The 16,654-nt window shown below is 44.6% G+C and overlaps 1 protein-coding gene and 1 long non-coding RNA gene across 3 annotated transcripts in view; one reads left to right on the top strand and one right to left on the bottom strand.

The window, feature by feature from the left end:
• LOC141058358 (uncharacterized) overlaps positions 1-16,654 on the bottom strand; it is a 69,111-nt gene that overhangs the window by 36,247 nt on the left and 16,210 nt on the right. The gene's annotated exons all lie outside the window — the stretch shown is intronic.
• LOC141058356 (vascular endothelial growth factor A-like) overlaps positions 1-16,654 on the top strand; it is a 52,117-nt gene that overhangs the window by 21,230 nt on the left and 14,233 nt on the right. For both annotated transcript variants that reach the window (XM_073554596.1, XM_073554595.1), the window contains exons 3-5: positions 2,084-2,123; positions 7,297-7,493; positions 8,472-8,548. In XM_073554596.1, the coding sequence (XP_073410697.1) occupies positions 2,084-2,123; positions 7,297-7,493; positions 8,472-8,548 (314 nt within the window). The remainder of the gene's footprint in view (positions 1-2,083; positions 2,124-7,296; positions 7,494-8,471; positions 8,549-16,654) is intronic.

Below are 16,654 nucleotides of genomic sequence, written 5' to 3'. Positions count from 1 at the left end.
GTGTGATGGCTGCTGTGTATTATATGTGATGGCTGCTGTGTAATATGTGTGATGGCTGTACTGTGTAATATGTGTGATGGCTGCTGTGTAATATGTGTGATGGCTGCACTGTGTAATATGTGTGATGGCTGCTGTGTAATATGTGTGATGGCTGTACTGTGTAATATGTGTGATGGCTGCACTGTGTAATATGTGTGATGGCTGCACTGTGTATTATGTGTGATGGCTGCTGTGTAATATGTGTGATGGCTGCTGTGTAATATGTGTGATGGCTGCACTGTGTAATATGTGTGATGGCTGCTGTGTAATATGTGTGATGGCTGCTGTGTAATATGTGTGATGGCTGCTGTGTAATATGTGTGATGGCTGTACTGTGTAATATGTGTGATGGCTGCACTGTAATATGTGTGATGGCTGCACTGTGTAATATGTGTGATGGCTGCTGTGTAATATGTGTGATGGCTGCTGTGTAATATGTGTGATGGCTGCTGTGTAATATGTGTGATGGCTGCACTGTGTAATATGTGTGATGGCTGCACTGTAATATGTGTGATGGCTGCTGTGTAATATGTGTGATGGCTGCTGTGTAATATGTGTGATGGCTGCTGTGTAATATGTGTGATGGCTGCTGTGTAATATGTGTGATGGCTGCACTGTGTAATATGTGTGATGGCTGCTGTGTAATATGTGTGATAGCTGCTGTGTAATATGTGTGATGGCTGCTGTGTAATATGTGTGATGGCTGTACTGTGTAATATGTGTGATGGATGCACTGTAATATGTGTGATGGCTGCACTGTGTAATATGTGTGATGGCTGCTGTGTAATATGTGTGATGGCTGTACTGTGTAATATGTGTGATGGCTGCACTGTGTAATATGTGTGATGGCTGCACTGTGTATTATGTGTGGCTGCTGTGTAATATGTGTGATGGCTGCACTGTGTAATATGTGTGATGGCTGCTGTGTAATATGTGTGATGGCTGCTGTGTAATATGTGTGATGGCTGCTGTGTAATATGTGTGATGGCTGTACTGTGTAATATGTGTGATGGCTGCACTGTAATATGTGTGATGGCTGCACTGTGTAATATGTGTGATGGCTGCTGTGTAATATGTGTGATGGCTGTACTGTGTAATATGTGTGATGGCTGCACTGTAGTATGTGTGATGGCTGCAGTGTAATATGTGTGATGGCTGCTGTGTAATATGTGTGATGGCTGCTGTGTAATATGTGTGATGGCTGCTGTGTAATATGTGTGATGGCTGCACTGTGTAATATGTGTGATGGCTGCTGTGTAATATGTGTGATGGCTGCTGTGTAATATGTGTGATGGCTGCTGTGTAATATGTGTGATGGCTGTACTGTGTAATATGTGTGATGGCTGCACTGTAATATGTGTGATGGCTGCACTGTGTAATATGTGTGATGGCTGCTGTGTAATATGTGTGATGGCTGTACTGTGTAATATGTGTGATGGCTGCACTGTGTAATATGTGTGATGGCTGCACTGTGTATTATGTGTGGCTGCTGTGTAATATGTGTGGCTGCACTGTGTAATATGTGTGATGGCTGCTGTGTAATATGTGTGATGGCTGCTGTGTAATATGTGTGATGGCTGCTGTGTAATATGTGTGATGGCTGTACTGTGTAATATGTGTGATGGCTGCACTGTAATATGTGTGATGGCTGCACTGTGTAATATGTGTGATGGCTGCTGTGTAATATGTGTGATGGCTGTACTGTGTAATATGTGTGATGGCTGCACTGTAATATGTGTGATGGCTGCTGTGTAATATGTGTGATGGCTGCTGTGTAATATGTGTGATGGCTGCTGTGTAATATGTGTGATGGCTGCTGTGTAATATGTGTGATGGCTGCTGTGTAATATGTGTGATGGCTGCACTGTAATATGTGTGATGGCTGCACTGTGTAATATGTGTGATGACTGCACTAGGTAATATGTGCATTATCTACATTGTGTGTGTTATGTGTGATCACTTCATTGTGGTAATAAACAGCACCATTTTTAATTCTATTTTTTGTTTTTACTTCTATTTAAACCATATTTTCTTCTGTTTTCAGCTTTCACTATCTCAGACTCCACAGACCCAGAAATTAAAAGGTACCACTCTCATGGTTATTTATTCTACACTTTTACTGCAACTTATCCTAAGCCTGCCGTGTGTGTATGGCTGCTTTCAGATGGCTGTAACTAGACCCTTATAGTGATGTATGGGGGATGCAGATGCGATGGATGGAATATACATATTTGCCAACACTCCCTGAATAAGTACCAATCAAACACACTGTTCTAGGATACTGGTTAAGAGACTGGCCGCACATAGAAATGGGTACAATGTTCAGGCACTGGCTGCATTGGGACCAGGGGACTGGGGGAACAGGACTGTCCGCACTGGGACAAGGGGACTTCGTATTCAGGACTGGCCGCACCAGAACCAGGGGATAACATTCAGGCACTGACCGCATCGGTACCAGAGGACTTTGGATTCAGGACTGTCCACACCGGGACCATGGAATTTTGGATTCAGGACTGTCCACACTGGGACCATGGGACTTCATATTCAGGACTGTCCACACCGGGACCATGGGACTTAATATTCAGGACTGCCCACACCGGGACCATGGAATTTTGGATTCAGGACTGTCCACACCGGGACCATGGAATTTTGGATTCAGGACTGTCCACACTGGGACCATGGGACTTCATATTCAGGACTGCCCACACCGGGACCATGGGACTTAATATTCAGGACTGCCCACACCGGGACCATGGGACTTCGGATTCAGGACTGTCCACGCTGGGACCATGGGACTTCGGATTCAGGACTGTCCACGCTGGGACCATGGGACTTCGGATTCAGGACTGTCCACGCTGGGACCATGAGACTTTGGATTCAGGACTGACCACACCAGAACCAGGGGATAACATTCAGGCACTGGCCGCATCAGTACCAAGGGACTTCGAGAACTGGACTGGCCACACTGGGACCAGAGAACATCATTCAGGCTCTTCCTGCATCGGGACCAGGATACAAGGTTCAGGCACTGGCCGCACGGAACAAGGGATTAGGTTTAGGACCCTGGCCGCAGCGGGACCAGGGGACCTCACAACTGCATGAGTAGAACATCAACTACCTAATGACTCAACTCATTGCTTTGCGACTCCCTAAGGGAGGAGTCTTTTATACAGGATGACTCCGAGCAGTTGGCTGGGAGCCATCTTGCAGGTGTACTAATTATACTGAATGCCTCTCAGCAACAAGATGACGGCATTTACAATATGCGTGCTGCCCTTTTACGAACAGGAGAGTGCACACATGTGCACTAGGCGCACCACAGGGAACTGCGGCATGCATGTCAGGAAGAGGCAGGAGCACGCCGGGGAACAAAAACGTGTGGTAGTTTCAATACATTCAGTGTTTTATCAGCAGGAGATTCCCGAAGTCCACAGGCATAATAAGGCGGTATGGCGGTATGAGTACAGTAGACCATGAATGCGATGTGGCTGATCAAAAAAGAGGCTGGAATCCCCAAGCCTCCAAAAGGGAATTTATAAAAGTTGGCAATTATAATAATACAGATGTTAAAATGACGCCTTCTGAAAGTGGCCAAACACATTTTTTCAAACTAACTGACCAGTAACAGTAATCAGAGATAATAGAAATTAAATTAGTTTTACACCAGAACTATCAATTGTCATAAATATATATCATTTGTGTGTGCTTGGGGTAAATCCTACTGTTCTCCTGAATCTGGCGCTGTTTTTCATTTGTTCCTGCGCCTCTTCATTCCTGAGATACAGCCCCCTATTTCACGTATGTCAAACAAGCCTTATAACCAAGTGGGTGTGACAACACTGGGAGTCTGGCCCACTTGGCTAAAACCACTGTGTACAAGGAGAGAGGAGCTATATCTCTGGACTGGTGAGGCTCAGGAACAAAAGAAAAACAAAGCCGGATTAAGGAGAACAGCGGCAATTACACCAGGTACAATAAAATGCATATTTATGGCAAGTGAAAGGTCTCATTTAAGGTGAACTGACTGACTATATTTTACATGTTTACCATTTGTATGCTTGCAACATTTGACCATTGTTTTGCTGTGATATTAAGATGACATTCTATTTTTAAATACACAGTTGGTTCTCAGTCATACTCTGTGTATTTCACTATTTATCTGCACTATTTGCGACACAATACATAGATGGTGGGGTTTTTTTTTCGAAAGCGCACTCTCATGAACTGGTAAATATCCTTGCGTCAGTTGCTTTGAAAACTGTACTATACGTCACTTGTGCACATGGATTTCTTATAAAGTATTAAACCAAGGAGAACTGAGTAGTGACTTATTTAGATTTATCAACCATTTATAACCTATCCTGTGGATATGTCATGAAAGTCTATCATCGGAATAACCCTGCACTGAGAAAGAAGAAAGAATCTCCAGTATGAAGCCATATAGAGACCATCCGCCTCTGTATGACGACCCCATAAATCGACATTTTATATGACTTTTTTTTCTCCATATGAAATAGTGGGCAAAGGTCTTAAAACAAAGATCCATAACCCAATCATGTGCGCGAGACCTTGGTTGATCAATAAATCAGTGGACATCTCAGAATATCATATTTCGGGACCTAAACACATTGTGTCTGTACCCAGTGCAATCATAGGCAGGGAGAAGCCATTGCTTATCCTGCTTTTACTTATCAGCCACTGTTAAATACATACATTTCCATCACAGTGACACATACTACTGTCACTTTAACACTCTCAATTATCAGTCCTGGGAAATGTTCAGCCATCTGTCAACATAACGATGATGAAACGCCCCTGTTATCGTCTGCAGATGTTAGGATGTAAAGTTTTGGTTCTTTTAAGATTTTTTAAAAATGATGAGATTAGCATTTCCTGTTTTTCCCTGAATTAAGTTTTCTGTAGGAATGAATAGTTTCTGGCACTGTCTCATTAGATAACTATTCCCACGTATGTCAGCAAGTGGCAGTGACTTAGACCTGCATTTAGCCACATATTTAGCCAAACACACTGGATTGCATTTGTGTAATTATAGGCCAGGCGAAATAAAAGGATTATTCCCAATATAGTAAGTTATCCCCTGTTCACAGGATAGGAAACCAGGAAACTGGCAGTGCAGAGCTCCATCTTGTAAGAAGCATGAATTCAGCTCCACCTATTGTCTATGGAACTGCTGGAAGTAGCAAAGCACTGTACTACAATTTTTCCAGCAGTAACACAGAAAATGAATGAAGTAGAGATCACGCATGTGCACCTCCGCTTCTTATAACACAGGGATCTTTAATGCCAGTTTCCCTGATCCCCTTTCATGGGATAGAATCATAGAATGGTAGAGTTGGAAGGGACCCTCCTGGGCCATCTGGTCCAACCCCCTGCTCAAAAGCAGGATTCGCTAAATCATCCCAGACAGATGTCTGTCCAGCCTCTGTTTGAAGACTTCCATTGAAGGAGAACTCACCACTTCTCGTGGCAGCTTGTTCCACTCATTGATCACTCTAACTGTCAAAAAGTTTTTTCTAATATCTAATCTGTGTCTCCTCCCATTCAGTTTCATCCCATTGCTTCTAGTCTGGGTTTGGAGGGGGTCCCAGAAATCAGACCTTCAGCGATCAGTAAGTTATTCCCTATATCAATGACTTACTATCTTAGGAATGGCTGTCCCAAATCCTTCAATCCTTTCACAGACAAACTTTACTTTAGCCAGTCCATGTAGCAATCCCTAGGAACAGGCTGGTTTACATCCCTATATAAAGATTTGGCCTTGACTGCAGGGGCCCTACGTGTTGAGTCCACAGAGTGGCTCTAGGCCAGTGCCTGGGTCAGATCCAGAAAGGAAAGGGACACGGATATCATAAAAACAAGCACAATGCCAGGTTAGAATAATGGAGGAATGGGCGTAATTATAGGAGGTGCAAGGGTTGCAGTCACATCCAAGCCCTGGAGCTTAGGGGGTCTTAAAGAACATTTCTGCCCACATTAAAAAAAAAACAATACTGTACTATCAAGACATATAAAAGTTGAGGGCCCTGTTGGAGACTTTGCACTTTGGCCAACAAGCTCCATGTTATGCCATTTTAGAGAGGTCAATCCAAATAGACTACAGGAGGAGTATTACACTACAATAATTATCCATAATGCGGGGGGCAGGGCTGATTAAAATAAATGATCTAGAGAGTCAGGCTGCCTTGTTTATTGGTCCGCTGACAAATCGTTGTATTTGGCCAATCAGCAGCATCATCACTGAGACTGACAGTCCTGTTGCTTGTCGCCCTGCTCCTGAGGGGCCACCACCCCCAACGCTGCCGGCGACATCGCCAGGAACAGAGCAGCGGTGATCAGAGCATTAGCAGGGACAGATGATCTGGCCACAGTGGCCCCTCCTGGAATTACACTTTCCTATAAATACAAATATACCGCATGTATTACAAGTGACTAATTTTGACGAATTGTATTTTCAGAAATGATCAATTTAAAGTGAACGTCCTTCTCTGAACACCATATACTTTTGTCCTAAAAATTATTACATTATTAAAAATGATTAACAAAATGATTCACCATTTACAATTGTATCTTTATATTGTTCGATGATTTGTATTATCTCTGATACAAAGCTCCAGATCCCTACAAAAAATTACCATTAATTGCTGCCACTAGAGGGAGCTCAGGAGCTGGCTGCATACTGGTTTACATTACATTAACTAATATACTACAAAATGGGAATACAGAGAAATTCAGCTTAAAAATAAATAACTATAAGCATATATATATATATATATATATATATAAATCTATAAAAAATAATATATAAAATGATATATATAATTGTTTATATAGTTATATAAATATATATTTTAGTTTTTTTTTTAAGTCTATGCATGCATGATTTTTATAATATATTTAATTGCGAAATAAATAATCCCAGAGTTTTGGAGCTAAAATAACATGGCGTTGAGACGTGGACATTTACTTTCGGTATACTAAAACAAAATATATTTTTCCCCCTCTTTGTATTGCGACAAGTCTGCCTGGTATTAGCTAATGGGGGTCAGCGGTGTTAATTGCTGGGCCCCAGATATGTAACAATAAGTCATGTGTGCGGGCAGCTCTGCTTAGGTGCTCTTCATCGCTTTCTTCTATAGTCCACCATACATGCCCTGTAAAGCCTTATGGATTACCGCTGGGGAGGGGGAGGTTGTACTAAGTGACATAATAACACAATTGTTGTGGTGTGTTTTGCAGGCCATGCCTGGAGGGATATATTTAACATGAGTAAGTGCCAGCCTCGATGGGTCCTCCTTAATCTGCTCAATGAGTTTCCGCAGTTTTCCGACTTTCTCTTCAAACCTTCGTGCGTTTCCGTCCAGCGCTGTGCCGGCTGCTGCCTGGATGAAGCTCAGAGCTGCTTCCCCTTACAGTCTCATATCATCAAAATGGAGGTGATTGAGATCAATACTGTTAATAATCATATTTCATCCATTTATTAATTGTTAAATGCTTGTATTTTTGGCTAAAAATCATTTTGTGGTTTCAATAAAAAGTTGAACTTTTTTTTCCCATCTAAAGCCTGTGTGATGCTAGCTGTAGAATGGGTTAACTGAGAATCAGTCAGCGAGCTCATTCTGGGAGAGGTTGAAACTATTATTTTTTCTTCTTTTTTTTTTTTGGCGCTCCTCTCAGGTGATTTATGACCCCAGGTCACACCAAAGTTGTGGTTAGGGAACACGCAGCCACTAAAAGCCAAAGGGTGCAAAATCTTTCATTAAACTGGATTGCAAAAATTGTTTTTAGACCCCTGATTTTAGTCAGTTTTAAAACCATTTTTTTTCGCTGTGCGGCACAAATTCCTGCCATTCGGCACATATGAAAGTACATTAACGATTGGTTCGCACTACTTTTTTTTTTTCCTGTAAACCTATGACAAGGTTTTCAAGTGGAAGAAAATGCAGGGTTTTTTTTTTTTATCCTGAAGCTATTTTGTTATTGTTTTCTATAGACTTTATTTTAACGTTTTGGATTTTTTTTATACGTTTTCCGTTGACTGTCTTTCTAAAATACAAAAAACTCCTATGGAATGGAACTGTCGCTACTTACCGCTGCAAGAACAATGGCAAAGCTGCTCCAGAAGAACGACCGCGGACATTTTTCTTGAGCAACTTTGCCTTGGGAGACTCTAAATGACGCCATATGCACAGATCCGTAGATAGAAATAAACAGGTTCTTTTGAGTATTTTTTTTAGCAAAACTACTAAAAAAACACCTGAAAACCCATAGTGTGAACATATCCTTAGTAAGAAAACTCCTAGGGTAGGCTACCAATATAAAAGTCTAAGAAAACTGCCTGTATCAGACAGCATTGAGAAGTAGTTCTGCAATTACTAAAACATACATTTCAATATTTTAACTTTTTTTTTCAGGTACAGGTTCATAAATCCAAATCGTTTCCGGAATTGACAGAAATCTCTGTGATTCAACACACGGAATGTGAATGCAGGTAAATACGCGATTTACATAAATCTCGACTTTTTCACAAAAGCTTTGCATTGCATTGCAGGCATGTCAGTAGGGTCATCATCATGTTATTGATGTAAAGGTCCCAATACACATTACCGACACTCCATCCTTCGTGAATGATCAAAGATACAACGTAGACTACTTCAGCAAGTATTGGGGGGGTTTGGCCAATTATTAAGGCAGTACTGATCCTTGGCCAGGAAAATCCAACATGACAGACCAATGTTGTGAATGAATGATTGCATACGTTCATCGATCGGTTGTTGGTCAAAATGAACGATCATTTGCTATGGTCGAACTCAACCATTTCGTTCAACCTTAATCTAAAGTGTATGAGATCCACTAAGACTTTTGTCATTATTCGATATTGATATATTATTATAATCCAACATGCCAGACCGGTGTTGTGAATGAATGATTACGTCTGTTCATTGGTCATTTGTTGGTCAAAATGACCAATCGTTTGCTATGGTTGAACTCGACCATTTCGTTCAAGCTTAATCTGATGTCTATATATTATTATTATCTATTATTATTATAGTGCCATTTATTCCATGGCCCTTTACATGTGAATATATCAATGTTATCACATATTACTAATATCAATATTAATCAGTAATAGAATTTTTTCTTACATTGCACATGTATGACAGATGAAAACTCACTATAGGTACTGTATGTAGATCATATCATCAACTATGTTCCAAAAAATGATTTTGTTATTTCCGCCCAATGACTTAAACCCTTACTGGATACCATGTATTAATGCTTGACCTCCAAGAGACGTCAAGTGTTTTCTATGTATGAGAAAAATTTGGATCAGAGTTTAGTCCGCGTGACATCAGATTTTCTCATACGTGGAGAAAACATAAAGTTTTTCCACCTTCTCCATTCTGATAGTCCGTGAAAATCAGACTGCACTCTGATGTCATCCGAGTGTGGTCCAATTTTTTTCACGGAAGCATAGACTTGCATTGACGATTTTAATCCGACATTTGGATCAAAATCGGATACATCTACATTTTTTAAACACACCACTCAATCCTAGGAAATCAGACATGTGAACGGCCCCATGGAATATCATAGAAAATCACGGATAGGTCGCATATAAGAAAAATTGATGCCTGAATGATCTAGACCCCAGGAAACTAATCAGCACCTACCTAGTCTAGGTCAGCAGTAAAATGAGTGATAACCCAGTGCCTATCATAGACCGCAATTAAAATGGGCATCTTACTTTCCAATTGACTTTTGATTGAGTTAATCATAAAGATAAGAATAATATGGATAATAATAATAATAATGATAATAAGGATAATAATAATAAAGATAAGAATAATATGGATAATAATAATAATAATTAATAATAATAAATTTTATTTCTATAGCGCCGACATATTCGGCAGCACTTTACATTTCAGAGAGGACTTGTACTGGGTCGCCCTCCCAGGGCTGGCGGGGTACTCGGTACCAGGCCCGATGAGCTTCAATGGGAGATGTCACGGCAGCTTGGACCCGGCCCGTGGCCCTGGGCGTCCATTGTAAAAAGGGGAAATGTTCAGTGTGCTTATGATGATTAGAGTTTATGAATGAATAAGTCGAGACGCCACCTGTGGTGTTCGGCAGTGAAGATGTAAGCCGACGCTGCAGACAGATCCTCTGGGACTGATGGTGCGGTGCAGCAATGATGTTATAGCCCTCCACAGGCAGGGCTGTAGTCCCAGGGCAGAGTAGGTGAAGTGACACATAGATGGTGTAGTGTCAGGCGCAGGGGATGTAGCAGTGCCAGGCAGGTTGACGCAGGAATAAGTGGAGGACACCAGGGCATGTAGTTCCAAAGCTTTACTCACAGTCTGTTGTGGCACCAGAGCCCGCATCCGTGCCGTGTCCTCCAGGTCAGGAGCTCAGCCAACCTCCAGGCAAGATGAAGTACTCCTTTCCAACACTCTGCCAACATATGTGCCTTTTTTTAACGTCTCCCTCTTAGCGCCTTTAGTGAAGTACTCACAGTACTGAGTTACACTGGAGTTCCTCCTGTTAGATGCTCCTATGAACTCTACTTGTACAGCAGACAGCTGTAGCCTGCTTCGGGGACTCCTTCCTACTAAGTTCCGGCTCACTATCCAGTTGCTGTTGTGCCCCCAAGTCTGGTGTGGGAATAAAGTGGTGACAACTTCTATTCCTCCGGTGTCTGCTGCAGGACCATTAGTATCCATACAACCTCGGGGACCGGGCCCCGGCCTTGCGCTTAGAACTTGGGAAGGGTTCTCCTCTAACCCTAATTCTTAGTCATCTTCTTCTCCTCACGTTCCGTACTAACCCTTTCCTTCTTATGGAGAGTCAGGCTTTCTATCAATGTTCCTTTCCTGTGCCAGCGGACCCAGATCACTGAGGTCGGCTGCAGCACTTCCTTCCATCCATCCCACTCTGGGGATCTTCTCTCACAGACTGAACTCATCAGACTCCTGAGACAAACTGACTACTTCCTATCCTCTTCCCACTCTTTTAGTGCCAACTAACTCCACGCTTCGTGTTCCAAGCAGGGAGCCACCAAAGGGTGCTTTGCTACACTACTATGTTGTGTGGGGTGCAGGTGTTGGAGCGTGGTCAGGGGTCTCCACCTTACCTGGATGGTGGGGTACCACACCTCAGGAGGAGGTACAGTACCTCTGTGGCGACTGAACCCTCAGGAGCGCCACTATACAGACAATAGACATTACAGCATAACAATAATCACATAGATCATAACAGATACCAAGAGGAATGAGGGCCCAAATGGTTCTGCAAACTTGTGGCCTCTGTTCACACGGGATGCATTCTAGTTGGCACTGGGCAGCCCCCCTATACGGTGTTAATAAGAGGTTGTGAACCAGAAGCCCTGCATTCCCTGTGTGAACACTGCCACATGCGGATTATTTCTTCTGCACTGGTGTACCACACGGCCAATCCCCAATTGTAGGCTGGCTGTTTCATTAGGTATTTATGCACCTGTGCAGCTGCCATTTTACTTGGGGCCGCTGCACCCTGTATTAGTGCAGATGCATTTAGGCCTGTCTGGTTTGTATCTGAATAGTCCAGACGAGAATGAATAAGAGAAACAGTAAGAGTTTTTGCGGAGTCAAAAGTAAGAAAAGGTCGAATTCTAGAAATGTTTTTGAGGTGTGGGTCGCCCTCCCAGGGCTGTGGGGGTACTCGGTACCGGACCGGTATCAGCGGGATGTGTCACAGCAGCGGGCACCCGGTCCGTGGCCCTGGGCGCCCAAGTAATGGGGGGAATGTAATGATTTGAATGAATAGTTCGTGACGCCACCTGTGGTGTTCGGCAAGTGAGATGTTAGGCCGACGCTGCATGCAGATCCACTGGGACTGGTGGTGTGTTGCAGCCAAGATGGTGAAGCTCCCCACAGGTGGAGCTGTAGCCCCAGGGCAGTGTAGATGTGGGGGAAGAGGAGAGGCACAAGCGGTGTAGAAGCTGGTACCCAGATGTAGCGGGGCTGGATGCGTTGGCGCAAGAATGAATGGAGGACACCAGGGCATGTAGTTCCAAAGCTTTACTCACAGTCTGTAGTACACACAGGTGCCTGCCTCCGTGCCGTGTCCTCCGGGTCAGGGGCTCAGTCAACCTCCAGGCAAGATGGAATGCTCCCTTCCAACACTCCGCCAACATGTGCCTTTCTGAACGTCTCCTCTATAGCGCTTTTAAGTGTGAAGATCTCCCAGTACTGAGTTACACTGGAGTGCCTCCCGACAGATCTTCCCAAGAACTCTACTTGTACGGCAGACAGCTGTAGCCTGCTTCGGGGACTCCTTACTCCTGAGTCCCGGCTCACTATCCAAGTTGCTGTTGTGCCCCCAAGTCTTAGATGGGAGTAGTGCATTTACAGCCCACTACTCCACCGGTGTCTGCTGCAGAACCATTAGTGTCCATACAACCTCGGGGACCGGGCCCCGGCCTTGCGATTAGAATTTCTAGGCAGGGTTCTTCCTCTAACCCACGTCCTCTGTTCCCTTTTACTCCTTCATTCCGTTCTAATCTCTCTCTCTTATGGAAGATGAGGTTTCAGTTCAATGTCTTTCTCCTTCTTTCCTTTCCCGTGCCAGCTGGCTCAGGTCACTGAGGTCTGCTGCAGCACCTCCTTCCTCCATCCTTCTCTCAGGGATCTTCTTTCCTCACTCCTCTCTGAGTGGCTTCCTCTCCCAGACTGACCTGTAATTCTAAACCTTCCCGCTCTTTTATGTATTCTTAACTCCACCCACCTCCCAGCACGTTTCGTGTTCCAAGCAGGGAGCCACCAAAGGTGCTCTGCTACACTCCAAGCAAGGAGCTGCAATGTGGCTTTGCTGAACTACTCTGTTGTGTGGGGTGCGAGTGTTGGAGCGTGGTCAGGAGCCTCCAACTTACCTGGATGGTGGGGCACCACACCTTAGGAGGAGGTGCAGTACCTCTGTGGCGACTGAGCCTCAGGGGCGCCACAGGTGCAGATAACAAGAGCGAGCCAGTGATCGTATGTAGTGGGCAAAGGAAAGCTCGGAGTCAAGTATGACCCCAAGACAGCGGGCATGTCGCTGGGGAGTAATAGTGGAAGCACACACGGAAATGCCAGTGTCGGGTATAGGTACATTAGTAGCGGGAGGAAACACAAGGAGGAGTTCAGTCTTTGACAGGTTCAGTTTCAGGTATAGTGAGGACATGTTGTTAGACACAGCGTTTAGACAAACGCTGGTGTTTTCTAGAAAGGCTGGCGTGATGTCAGGAGAAGTAGTGTATAATTGGATGTCATGAGCATAGAGATGGTACTGGAAACCAAATCTACTGATTGTTTGACCAATAGGGGCAGTGTACAAGGAGAAGAGGAGGGGGCCTAAGACCGATCCTTGGGGGACCCCAACAGTAAGGGAAAGATGAGAGGAGGAGGAACCAGCAAAAGATACAGTAAAGGAGCGGTCAGAGAGATAGGAGGAGAACCAGGAGAGAATGGTGTCCTTGAGGCCAATGGAACGGAGCATAGTTGTTAGGAACGGCGGGACACACTAAATAAAAATAATAATAAAGTGTGTTCGCCGCTCGGGGTCCACTGTGCAGTAGGTGTGTTACAACCACTGCTGAGTAATGACAGATGAGCAATATGGCGGTATGATGCGCATGGGTTCAACTTCACCCGAAGTGCACAGAGCGGGCTCTGTTCACACACAGAGGCGCCGCAACAAAAACACACAAAAAGGCTGAGCCTGTTAGAGTCACAGGCCTCAGGTAAATGCACACACGGTATAAGGTCACAGGAGCAGGAACTAAGACAGAGGGTCTGCGTCCGTCTAGACCTACCGTGTGTGCGGCGTCACTACTGCGAACGCCAAGAAGGGCTGCAACTGCAGGGCAGTGCAGGACACTGCCGCTGGGCGACATAGCTACAAAGCAGGCGCTATGTCGGACGCTAGCGCAGAGGTGCGGTGTGCACAGTGGCCTAAGGCTTGCCACAGACTGGTGCAGACTACTGAACTAAATCCCTAACCACATGCGTAATATCAGAGGGAAGGGGTTTCATAATAAATCAGTCACCAGAATCATACATCCGTCACCATTCACACATAGCAGTATAGTCTATACGAGCGCATGGCGGAACGGCCATGCGCGCTTTTTATAGCAGCCAGGACCTGCCGCAAGCTTCCAGATCTCCGAGATGAACCAATGAGATCTGGAGCAGGACCTGAGCACATGACTCCCGATCTCCAATGGGAAACCGTCTCATGAGCATGCTCAGTAGGATGACAGAGGGACTTAGCCCCTGGAGAGATTTGCTGCAAGGCAATCTCCTCTGCGGTAGATAAAGAGCAAGAGACCGCAGAATGTAAGGGTCTGGATTCCTGCAGAGCAGACACAGGAACCTGACTCCTAACAATAGTGAGGAGGAGCTGATGATCCACAGTGTCGAATGCTGCAGAGAGATCCAAGAGAATTAGCATGGAGTAATGACCATTTGATTTAGCTGTTAGCAGATCATTAGAGACTTTAGTGAGGGCAGTTTCAGTAGATTGTAAAAAGCGGAAACCGGATTGGAGAGGGTCGAGAAGAGAGTTATCGAAGAGATAGCGGATAAGACGGGAGTGGACCAAGCGTTCCAGGACTTTAGAGATGAAGGGAAGATTAGAAATATAGTTAGCGGCACAGTTTTGCTCGAGGGATGTATACCGTGGATGTATACAGTAATGGCATGCTTAAATGAGGAGGGAAAGATACCAGAAGGGAGAGAGAGGTTAAATATTTTAGTTAGGTGAGGGGTGACAGCAGGGGAAAGGGACTGGAGGAGATGTGACGGAAATGGGTCATTGGTGCAAGTGGTTGGGCGAGAAGATGCAAGGAGCCTGCTTACTTCTTCTTCTGTGACTGGTTCAAAATCAGAGAGTGAGCTAGCTGCAGTGGGGGGAGGGAGGACAGTGCATGGTATGAGGTGATTGGGAGATAATTTCCTGTCGGATCTGGTCAGTTTTTTCTTTGAAGTAATTGGCCAGATCGTCAGCTCAAAGCTCCGTGGTTGGGGCCTGTACTCTTGGGTTGAGTAGAGAATGAATGAAAAGTGTCAAAAAGACATTTACGGTTATTGGACAGTGAGGTGATGAGGGTGTTGAATAGGTTTGTTTGGAGAGGTGAAGGGCAGTGTTGTATGTTCGAAGCATAAACTTATAATGGATGAAATCTTCGTGTAGATTGGATTTTCTCCACAGACGTTCGGCGCACCTGGAGCACCGGTGCAGGAAACGTGTTTGCACCGTGTGCCAAGGTTGTCGCCGTCTGTGTTGTGGTGTTCTATTTATATGGGGTGCAAATTCATCCAGGGCACTTTGAAGTGTTTTATTGTAATGCTTCAATGAAGAATCAGGACATGAGAGGAAGGAGATAGGGGCCAATGAAGACTGCACTTCATAAGTTTCTGGGTGTTAATGACCTGTATGTTTCTATAAGTCTGGACAGTGGGGGTGACCTGAGCGGCCTGGCAGTTCTTGATAGAGAATGAAAGAAGATTGTGGTCAGAGAGCCGGAGAGGGGAGTTTGCAAAATCATCCACTGTACAAAGCCGAGAGAAGACCAAGTCGAGGGAATTTCCGTCTTCATGCGTTGGAGAATTAGTAAGCTGCGAAAGGCCAAACGAGGAGGTTAGAGATAAAAGGTGAGTAGCAGATGGGGAGAGGGGAAGAGCAATGGGGATGTTGAAATCGCCCATGATGAGGGTAGGGATGTCACAGGAGAGAAAATGTGGAAGCCAAGTGGCAAAATGATCCAGGAACTGATGGGAGAGGCCGGGAGGACGATATACCACCGCCACTTGCATGGAGAAATGGGTGTAGAGTCTGACGGCATGGACCTCAAAAGAAGGGAAGACAAGTGGGGGTACTTGAGGGATAACCTAAAAGGTACATTTTGGTGATAGGAGCAGACCTACGCCTCCACCTGCTCTATTGTCTGATCTTGGGGTATGAGAGAAGTGTAGTCCCCCGTATGAAAGAGCAGCAGCAGCGGTAGTGTCTGACTGCTGGATCCAGGTTTCAGTAAGAGCCAGAAGGTTAAGAGAATTAGAAAGGAAGAAGTCATGAATGAAGGAGAGTTTGTTACACACTGAGCGAGAATTCCAAAGGGCACAAGTAAGAGAGACAGATGACATGTAGGGAACGTTAATAAGATTAGAGCGGTTTCTGAGTGTAGCAGTTGGGGGGGGTTGACCTTCTATAACATGGGAGACCAGGGTTGGGAGCAATGTCTCCTGCGACTAGGAGAAGGAGGATAGAAAGAGTGAGCAGATGGTTAAGTGATTTGTGAGAGCGTCTCTTATGTTGAATGGTGGGACTGAATGGATCTGTGCAATTTAGCAATGTGAAAAGAGCGTGAGTGCTATACATAGGAGAGGAAAGGAGTGAGGAGCCAATATGGATGGAGTGTAGAGAGTTAATGCCAGGGCGGTGGAAGTGTGTGAATGCAGCAGGGAGGATATAAATTACATAAATGCATAAGGTATATATTTGTTGTAATCCAAATGTACAGGGAGTAGATGTATATAAATGTCTTACCTGTCTCCTGCCCTGTCTAACTGCCATG

This window comes from Dendrobates tinctorius, unplaced genomic scaffold, assembly GCF_039654945.1.
Source record: "Dendrobates tinctorius isolate UK_male_01 unplaced genomic scaffold, ASM3965494v1 ptg000211l, whole genome shotgun sequence".
Lineage (NCBI taxonomy): Eukaryota > Metazoa > Chordata > Amphibia > Anura > Dendrobatidae > Dendrobates > Dendrobates tinctorius.
This window is presented reverse-complemented; position numbering and strand designations above follow the sequence as displayed.